General features: G+C 37.7%; 1 protein-coding gene across 1 annotated transcript in view; it reads left to right on the top strand.

Annotated features, from left to right (window-relative positions):
* The window catches only part of LOC126873538 (uncharacterized), a 50,576-nt gene that overhangs the window by 33,234 nt on the left and 6,504 nt on the right, over positions 1 to 10,838 (top strand). The window contains exon 2 of the mRNA XM_050634510.1: positions 8,376 to 8,575. Within this exon, the coding sequence (XP_050490467.1) occupies positions 8,376 to 8,575 (200 nt within the window). The remainder of the gene's footprint in view (positions 1 to 8,375; positions 8,576 to 10,838) is intronic.

Consider the following 10,838-nt stretch of genomic DNA (forward strand, 5'->3'; position numbering starts at 1 on the left):
AGGAATACATTAACATACTTGTTATGTTGTAACGTATAAAGTGTTCGATTCTTAAAGATTCGTACTTCACTGAATTCTAACTTGGGAAGTATACGTTTATATATTTGTAAGCGTTAAAAAATCCGAACTTTACGCAAAGGAGAAAATTCTCAGCTCTGAAACGATATCCAATGATGCTTCTATAAATACAAAAGTATTTATTGGCAAGAAAAAATAGTTTTAAGGAGTTGATATAATAACATGTTACAAGTAGACGTTTATTCATTTATGGGAAATTTAAATGTATTAAAATTTATAAGATGCACATAATGTATACACACGGAAGTAAAGAACTGTTATAATATTTAGAGAGAGAGTAAGACAAATCTCGATTTAAGCTCTGCTTCTTTAGTGGTATTCACGAAAACCTGATTTTGTATAACATCCGCGATATAGTTATAATCTATGCAACATTTTAATCGATGAAACGCCTGTATCGGTTTCGTGGATGTATTTTCTGCCCCAGATTGTGAACATATTAAAACGTTTCTCTTACCAATTATCCTACTATACTACATATACTACAGGCAGATAAAACCATCACAAAATATCTAAAGATTCATTTCTGCGTAACATCAGGAATATGTAAAATTTTATTTACCTTTACATATTACGCGCATTGCGTTTCACACATTTAAATTTCCCATGAATGCATAACGATAGCGTCTAATAACAACCCATCAAAGTGTAATATGTTGCAATCTAATATCTGAACATTCTAAACGTTCAAACTGCAACGAGGTCATACCCGGTAGCTGTTTATTTCCAAACACAATACTCGATCGTTGAGGGAATGACCCGTGGCGTGACCCACGGAAAATCGTGGAAAACTGGGAAAGGAGAGACGCGTCTTGAAAAGAGCCCCCTTGCAGAGAATTTTTCCAAACGAAGGGACGAAGGAAGCTTCGTGTCCCCCCTGAAGTCTTTTCACGACTTTCTCCAGCAGGCGTTCTTGCCACCCATTGTGCAGGGATTGTGAAAAGTCAAAACTAACCGTTAGCTAGCGAATCGTACGGTTCGTAGCCTTTTAAATCGGCGCGTTTCACATGGCCAGAAAGAACTGGATGGAAAAGGTGGTCTTAATAGAGTATGGATAAAAGCCGAGAATTCATTAGGAGAGTTGCTAGACGTTAATGTAAAGGGTTTAGGACGCGTGGTTAGTCCTGAATCTCTCATCGTTGCAGAGGAACCACTCGGTGCAAACATAGTCCCGCGAAAAAAAGAACGGTCCCTCGTAAGCGTACCTAACGGGTTCGTCGCGTAATTACTACTAACGAACCGTTTGTTTCGCTCGACGAGACACACGGTGACTCACAGGTGTGCTTTTAGTATCGAGGTACCCGGCGCCAAAGCGCACCGAGATTACATAATAGCCGACGTAACGATTCGCGAACGTTGCACCGAGATATTCCGTTGCGCACCGAAACAAAGATCTTCGGTAGTTGCTCGTTAACGATTACAATAATTAATAGTAATTTAATATTCGACGGTATTAAAGCCTTCTTCGCGGAGATTAGAAGCTATGGAGGTAAGTGATTTAAAATGTTTTTTTATCGTGTATCATGTTATCGTAGATTCTTTTTTAACTACAGTTTGATTTTTGCTCTGCTATTGTTGTACCGAGGATTTTTACGCATTTATGGGAAATTTGAACATGCGGAATGTAGAGATGTATATAACGAAATATCCAGAGTATTTTATAATGTTATAGTAACTGACTAGAAAATATTATATAACGACCTGCATAAAGAGTTACGTTAAAGAGGAAAGATTGTACTTTCTTATTCTCGAATTGAATTCTTTCGAAGCTGGGCGGAGAGATATAAGACGATTTCTTTGAATTAAAAATTTTAGCGAAGTCGAATTTAAATCATTCTGTTTGGTTCATTTTACTGTACAAATGGTGTTATATCACCAAATTATATTGCGATTAGACAGACTGGAAACTTATTTGATTCATTCTGCGTTAAACTGTATTACTAAAATATTGCTAAATTATATTACGAAGGAACGTAAACGGAATGTCAATGGAAATCGATGTCGTTTTCTGATTTTGACCAGCAAAACCTTAATGACCGGTTCTCATTAGCGGTATGCAGCAATAGTCGGAACTGATGTTCACTGATGCATTTCAGTTCGAGGGACCAATTATTATGACAGTGTTTTTAGAGAGGGTAGACTATGACGGTTACGAAAGTCTTATTAATAGCGGTTCGTATAACAGCAGGATAATCGGTGAAGCAATGCACTGTGTTTTGAGGCAGTGCTTGTGAGAAAATGAAGATAAATACCGACCCAATTCGATCGTATTAATCATGGGAAAACGCTAGGTTTCGTAACGAGAATGATGAAGAGGAAGGTATGTCCGAAGAGAAACAGTAGCGCTGGTTCATGAACTAGCTGGATTATACTGTCACGGTTAACTCTGCGCACCAGAAAGTAACAGCACGCAATAACGGTGACCGTTTTTATTATAACTTGCTTGTTTTATCTTCCGTACGACTCGCATGACGACTGTCAATGCATATGGTTCCCACCTCCGCTTCCTGGTTCCTAGCGAAGCTTCCGGTCTCGTGACAGCCCGTCCTGGTCCACCGCTCGTTCCGTCCCAACATTACAGCTTCGCCACTTTCACGTCGCATTTCACCTCCGAGTGATGCAGACTTCCTTCCTCGTGAACTACCGGTTTGCGGTCGCGCTCAAATCACCGAAAGAAGTCAGAGAAACACAACTTTGACTCGCTCGTTAACGCTTATCGGCGATGCGACATTGGCGCCACGTGACTGTTGACTAGTAGCAATAATAATATAAGACGTGGAAGATTGCGCGGTATAATTAGACAGAAGGTTATTTTATTATGTAATACGTGCAAAGATAAGTTGGAAATGTGCAACAGAATTTTGCCAATGGAGCTTTGTTTCTAAGCCAGTCGAGTTTGAAATCCTGTCAACGTGAACACGTGGACTTTGCAACTTTTTGACTGAATATACGACTGGACGACTGGTAAATTGGTGTACCCGTGAAAGTAAGTTAAACATATAGAATAAATTTGTTGTTTAGGGCTTTATTTTTTAGGAAAGTACGTTTGAACTTGTTTGGTTAAAAATTGGCGCGATATCGATGAATTTTCGAGTACAATTTTCTAGGCTTCAAACGAATGTATTTTATTATAGATTTTCAATTTATTTTTGGATGAAAAATAACCTTCTGCAGATTATACGTACGTTCTTGAATTATCTATTCTTCTTTTTCTACCTTTCTAATAATTCAAGTTATTCTATGAACACGATAGAAATCATACTTTATTCCCTCTTGACGTGAAAGTTACGTTCTAAACTAATCAAAAGCTATAGTGTTCAGAAAGATCCTCATTACCTAACATTAAAATCCCGAACTATTCCAGAAATATTATTTATGTTTAGACTTGATTCAATTCCCAATGTTAATTTAATACAAGGGACTCCACGTGGATGTATTGAAAAATAAGAAAAAAAGAAAAACGTGAGGAAAACCGAGGGCGTTCACGCCGGCGATTCATCAGTGAATAAATAATTCATGGTGTTTGCGGGGACAGGACCATGGCGGTAAAAACGTCTGGGGCCCTGTTTAACCAGGATGACGTTCCGGGACTGACAGGAGGCAGATGAGCGTGAAGGAACAAGGTGAAAAATGGAGGACTGTTAAACAGGATTTTCGATGTTGACCGAGGCAACGGAAAACGAGGACGGTACTTCCTGAGGGAAGCACGGAAGCTTCGTTTCTTTGATCTTCGTGGGACCGACGGACTCCGTTCGACTGTCGAAGAGACTTTTCTTACTTTTTCTATTGTATAGAAGTCGAGAATTAGGTCTCGGTTTAAAGTCTCTATCAAATTATTGTAGCTCGAGTTTGGACGATTCGATATCTGATGCAACATTATCAAATCCTATATAGCTAACAATTATAAATACTATGCACAATTAATTACGTAATGAATAATTACATAATTCAATAATTTTTTAAATAATTTCAAAGTGGAAAATTCTGTGACAAAAATTCCTAATATAACGAATTACAATATCTGTAATTTCATTTTCTTTTACAAGTCGCAAATATCAGAAATTTTCGAGGGACACTGTATTCTAAGAAAAAGATCGACTTTCTAAAATCACGGATGCAAACTGAAAGATCAAAGGCATACCTCCCACAGTTGTGCTTCGAAAAGAATAAGTTAACGGTATTGATTTTTGAAAGAGTCACCCGGTATACGTGACAGTCATGCGTTATCCTAGGATCTGAGGAAATAAACGGTTTCCTGAGTGAAACGTGCCACTGTGGTGTGGGCCAGCTACGAGGGACAGATAAAACATACGTCGAGGCACGTTTGAGCCTCTTCCACGCAAAGAACCAACCAATGCAATGCTTCAGCATTTCCGTATGTTCATAAATATTCATACATCTTTGTATTAAGAGTTCGTGAATGGAAAAAGGGACTGTCCTTGAACAAATGTCATAAGGGAAGAATATCCAACTTTATATACCTCTTTCTTCATCGAATCGAAGAATCATATTTGTCAAATCGAAGATCTGTTATCGTTCAATTTTGGTTGATTAAGCGATGCCTGAACGACGATGTTTGATAGGGACCTTCAACTCGCTGAGATAAGGCAAGAAGAGTTACTGGTTTGTATATACTCTCGTCGAAGAACTTTTGGATCGACAGGATGCGGGTCTACAGGAGGATTGCCTTATTTATGAGCCATTCACAACTGCCTAGTGTATATACTAGTTCTCAAATTTAATGGACCGTGAAAGAAAGAGAGAGGATGCTGACTCTCTAGGATTCTTTAATTCGAAACATGTTTTCTGCTCTCGAAATACTACCATTTGAATAGAAAGATATATTATACATATATATCGATCATAAACATTTACGTAGATTCTTTAAATTTGGTGCATTACAGAGAAGATTGTTTTAGTTGTATTTTTGCATCAAATTTTGTATTAATTTAACGCAATAATTGAACGATTTTAAAAGTCAATAATCAATTCCATGTTATCAAAACCCATTTTTTTTTGTGAGTTTTAAGATAAAATATACGTTTTTGCGTCATATTGAACATCTTAAAAACGATGTTGCGATATTAAATCGAAATGAAAATTTCTTTTCCGAATAAAACGGATACATAAAATGTAAGAAGCGTATACAGACATTTGTGACTGACTGTATATACAATCTCAGCTCAAAAGGTTTCATAAATGAATCTCTTCGCAGAAAATACGATTCGCCGATTTCCCGTCTCAAACAGATGTTTCTTCGCTTTTGAACTACCAATAAAAAGAAACACTCTGGCTATAATTTTCTGTTTGCAAGATGGACGCCTAAAAACCGAAGTCAACGATGATTCACACGTTTCGTAATTCCGTTCCTGGAAAATCACACGTAGTCCGTAATTGTATCCGACAAATAGACTGACCTTGAAAGCAGCGTGTGATTCACCGTTGCAGAAATGTTTCGGACCAAGCGATTCGGAACCGTGCTTCAGCTGGAGCGAGATTAGAAAATTCGTTCCAGAAACGGCAGCGTAGCTCGGAGCTGCTTTCATTTTCCATTTTCATGCGAGCGAAACTCCGTTGGCTTAGTTTTCCATCGACGTTTAGTAGTGGAGAATACGATCGATCATGGCGACACTTTCGCGATAATGACGTGCTCAATCTCTCGCGGAATAGGTCCAAAAACGGTCGAGGATTTGCTACACACGAGACACTACAGCGTCCTGATAGGTAGACCTGTCACTTCGTAATAATTTACAGACATCATGTAGTAATTTGTGCCAGTATAATTTATGCGGACGCCGCGTGCAGTTTTCCACATTCGTTGGAGCGAGAAGAACAACCACAGAACTCGCGTTACGATTTTTAATTCGCACTTTATCGATGTAATACCGAGTGACGGGAAAATACTGCAATTGAAAGTTTTGACGTAACTTTTTTGTAAAAGATGTTGAATTTTATTAAATATTTCGAAACGAACAACTTCAACAGTTGAATGATAATTCTACTCGAACTGAACAACTAAAGTTAACGACTGAGTGAAAAATAATTTCCTATCGTTTCAAACTGCTCCGAATCCTAAAAAAAGACATCAATTTAATATCCGGACGTAATATTATCTCTTGAAAGCTATCTATTAGATTAATTTATCATGGATACAATGTTACCCCAGTACGATATTTTTATTCTAGAAATCAATAAATCCACTACTCTATTATTACCCAATATTAAATGAAAAGCAAAAAAGTGATTGTTTGCGAAGGTTATAAATAACATCGCGGCAATTCTATTAGGAGACGACAATATTCAAACAAAAATGGCATGGAGTGAAATTTCACCCCTGATAGCTTCTGTCGAAGGCTAAGCAAGGTATAAATATCCATCGATGTAGAGTTTAAAAAAAGGCAGAAATCCATCACATTTATACTTATTCCACTCACGAAATTCACAAAGAATAAAATACACATAAAATAGGAAAATACTCAACAATGACTTTTATTTCATTCACGATGTGAGATTTTAGAACTTTATAGATTTGTATAATTACATAGACGATATATACTATAATATTTATGAATCTATATCTTCTACATTCGAAAAATTCCACAAATACTCTTCTGTTAGCAAGGTGATGCACTTACACCACTCTCGAAGCTATATTGCCGACATAATTTATTAAATTATGCAGTTCTATACCCTGTAAGGTAAAAAGCATTAAAAATGTTTTGTGTCATCATGGGTGTTTCCCCTTCGTTTCTATCTTTAGCAGTGGCAATCGATGCGAATATGGAAATGATCGCGGACTATTCGGTGACCATCAGCTGGTTTCCGTGGAAACCAGGTGGGGGCGTGTGTCGTAGGTCGTCGAGCGTAGGCTGGTCGTCGAATCCATCCGCGTGGACGTACACCAAGCGGTCAGGAATGCAGGTGAAGGATTTCCACGTAGTTTCTCTGCGCCAATTTACTTCCTTATTGGGCTGAAAAATGTCTGGAATCCTGTCCATCGCGTCCTTCCCGATATTTTATCCATGAACGTCCTTCGCTCGTGATAAGGAATTCCTCATGGAAGGTTAATGGATGTACTTAGCCGATGACTCGTTTCCCAACCACTTTGTGCACCTTCTCGTGTTACTCTGCGCCGAGTGTTCAATATAATAGGCGAGATAATACAATGGAACCGGGACAACTCGAAAATTTCTATACAACAATTTTGTAGCTGTGAAAACTCTCTACAAATGGAAATATGTTTAAAAGTTATTTCCAATCATCTGTCGTGTTTAGATACATTATTTTACCTCTGTGATTTGGATTCACACAAGAAGCTTAAGTTTACTTTAATAAACATCAAATCAATATAACTTGTGACTCAAATTCACAATCAAACTTTGATCACCGTTACCTCAAAGTGATAGGAATATGGATATCTATATGTCTTATAATGAAAAATTATATATTAACCTACACCTACTATAACATTCATGTAAGAGGAAACACGAGTATGTGTTATAATCTATCATAATAACTAGCAGCAATAGAAAGAATTTGATTCGATCAATCTAGACGTCGAATAAAGAAGAAATGTTAAAAAATTACTTTAAAAAGTATCGCAAAATAATTCAAGCATATTTAGATTTATTGTTTCTCTAACAATCCGAACCAATTATCATTTTCTGTATAAAACCAACGAATACCTCAATACCTATAAACAAAGCTGTATATACATACGTATATGTAGAAGATTCCCTACTGGCGTCGCGTCGTAAAATTGGAAGACGTCGACGACAAGGGTGTAGTAGGAATCCCGGCGTCTATCTCTATCTTATGGCTGAAATAGTCATTATAGTCGACGAAACGTGGGTGTGTTTAGGTACTGTTTCCGACGGTAATTGGCCGGGGAAAGGGGAGATGAACCGTAAAGAGAGAAAGCACCTAGGGTGCCTGCGAGACCCATCCTCGCTCCTACGCCGTTCAATTGAATGACGTCAATCTTTTGATTACCTAAGCTTACGCGATTCATCCGCCCGCGTTCGAGCGGAGAAAAAGCTCGAAACATATTATTAAATTGAAGTCGCAGTCAACCGACGAGTCAAAGGGAATGTCAACTGAACGCATTGACAACTTTCAGATAAATTATGCACGGTCGACAGGGTACTTTTAATTAGATATGATTGGAGCGAAAGGCCACCGCATACATCCGCAAGTACTGCACGAACAATCAGTATAATTCGAATCACTTTAGGCTGTGGCACTGATTGATCCGTATTAAGAGTCTAATTTTCTTTTTTCTCTCTCGTTTGTTCCAGGCGAACTGTACGTGGAGGACCTAGGTGAGAGGCGGATCGTATCCATCAGAATGGGATGGCTTTGGGTCGAGGGTACTCCCAGGCTCCCGTTGAGGGCATTGAACCTACGACAAGCAGCACCCAGCCTATGTCAACCGCACGCACTGGCTCTTGGGTTCACACTCAGCAACTCGCAGGGCCACACTCTCGCCACTTTTTGGGTAACTTCTCAGTTTTTTTATTGACTACTGAACTTACAGGCAGAGAAATTATTTTTTTATATCAATCTTAACGATCTTTAACCTTTGGAGGGTATTAGAAGGTTTAAGACATGTCAGGGGAAAGTTAATTTATGTCCATGTGGCACTTTCATGGCACTCTCACAAAAACCTGAATCAGTATCTAATTGCTTCACTTACAGTCACTGAATATTACTCATTAAAATTATTCTTTTATTTAAAAACAAATTGTTAACTTTGTACAAAAATTCTGTTTTTGGAAAAACTTATGTTTTACGAACACAGGACGTCCTAGGTTAAAGATATTTATCAGCAAACATGTCAGCGATCAGTTCAAACCACTGCACGTACACTATAAAATGTATCTAAATATGTCATACATATTTAATTATAATTAAAGTAGAAATGACAAAATGAGATAGATACACGTAATTATATCTTATGGTTATACCTATCTCAATAAAAGTACACATTAATATCAGAATAAGAATGTGATACCGGTCATTTTGATTAGTTTGACAGCTTTAACGTTAAAAATCGGAGGCTTGACTCTCTTTTGACGTTAGATGTTAACTGATTCGAATCTGTGTTTCAAGATTTCGACCTTTTTGTCGGTATGTAATTCGAGGCATAACAGTATCAGGAACCTGGACGTGAAAGAAAGAAGAAGTGGACAGGCGAGATAGAATAATTCGCCGCAACACGCAATGTAATTACATGTAAATGGCTTTTATCCGTGGCACGATCCGTTTCCTCGCCCGCAAACACTTTCTCGTCTTGGTCAAAGCTCCTGTTTTGCTAAACGCCGCAATTTCTAATTACGCTCTGCCAACGTCTGCAGCTCGATTTCTATCTAGTTATACAATCCTACCATCTATCTCGACTCTTAGTTTATCAAAAGTTTCGATTCATTTGAATTTCTGTGCTAATTATCTGTATCCAGCAGTCTATTTTCTTTGACTTTGGTTGAAATTCAAGTTTAAATGGCTGAAAATATATTTTATGAATATATTATACATGTGTTATAGGAAGCATTTTGAAATTTCATTAACGCTGTTAGGAGACACGTTTATGTATATTTCCAGATTGTTTCTACTGTTAATGAAATGCCAAAAAGTTTAGTTATAATACATTATAATCATAATTCGTATGAGTCTTCCATTGTAAGTATACAAATACCTTCATGAGTCACTGTGGATGAACCTCTCAGAAACTAAATTAATCAATTCTTCTTGTAAATTTGCCAATTTATTATCCAGATACATGATTAATGTGCAATTGTATAAATGTCATTTATTTCTTAAGAATTGAACATTAATCGTGCAGCTATGTAATGAAATTGAGAAATTCATAAAAAATTGAGTTTATCAAGGTTTTGAAAGGAACCAATGAAAAATTCATAAAGGTCGATTGATAAGATAAGGAAGAGACGCGAAGGACGCGAGCAGGTGACGTAACTCGTATCCGTACGGGGTGCGGAAGGTAATAAGGTCAGTAGGCAAGGTCAAAATCCGCCGGAGCGATCACGACGATAAGCGGACGCGTGGGAGATCCGCGCGCCACTCTCCCATGACCCGGCATTGTCAAGGAGTCCCACCATCCTCCTTTCCTGGCAAACGAGTTCCTTCGCCTCGTTACCTTACTGACTCAAAGGACGTTCGCGCGGTCATCCAGCGGCGTCTCGCTCGGAGCAACAAAGCTTGAGTCGCCATTCACAGATCTTAATAATAGCCTGTAATTGAGTTTACAATCGGCTAACAGACTCCTAACGTCGGTTTCCTTGAATATTTCAAGAATAATTATATAGTAGCGAGGGTTCTCTAAGACCCATTAAACGAATGACATAGGACGTGGCTAGAATTTCAATCGCTACATTAGAATGAGAAACATGAAGTATGAACGAGGAAAAGGGAAAGATTCGTCAACTGAACACCTTTCGTTAACACCAGTAAAACGACTCAACTGCATAAATATCCCTCTCACATTTTATAATACTATGTACAAAACATCAAAGGTATAGTCTATAATATTCAATGAATACAACATCAAAAGTGAACTCCTTATATGAAGTATTGAAAGTATACTTTTTATAGCATTCGATGTATAAAGCAAATCATTGTTTAAGTTTTATCTCTTCAAATATATGGACAAAAATATGAATTTGCACAAACGCCCGCAGACTAATAATTAATACACAATATTTACATAAGATATATTGAACATATTCTTCGAATCCTATTGGAAA

Source organism: Bombus huntii, chromosome 14 (genome assembly GCF_024542735.1).
Source record: "Bombus huntii isolate Logan2020A chromosome 14, iyBomHunt1.1, whole genome shotgun sequence".
Classification (NCBI taxonomy): Eukaryota; Metazoa; Arthropoda; class Insecta; order Hymenoptera; family Apidae; genus Bombus; species Bombus huntii.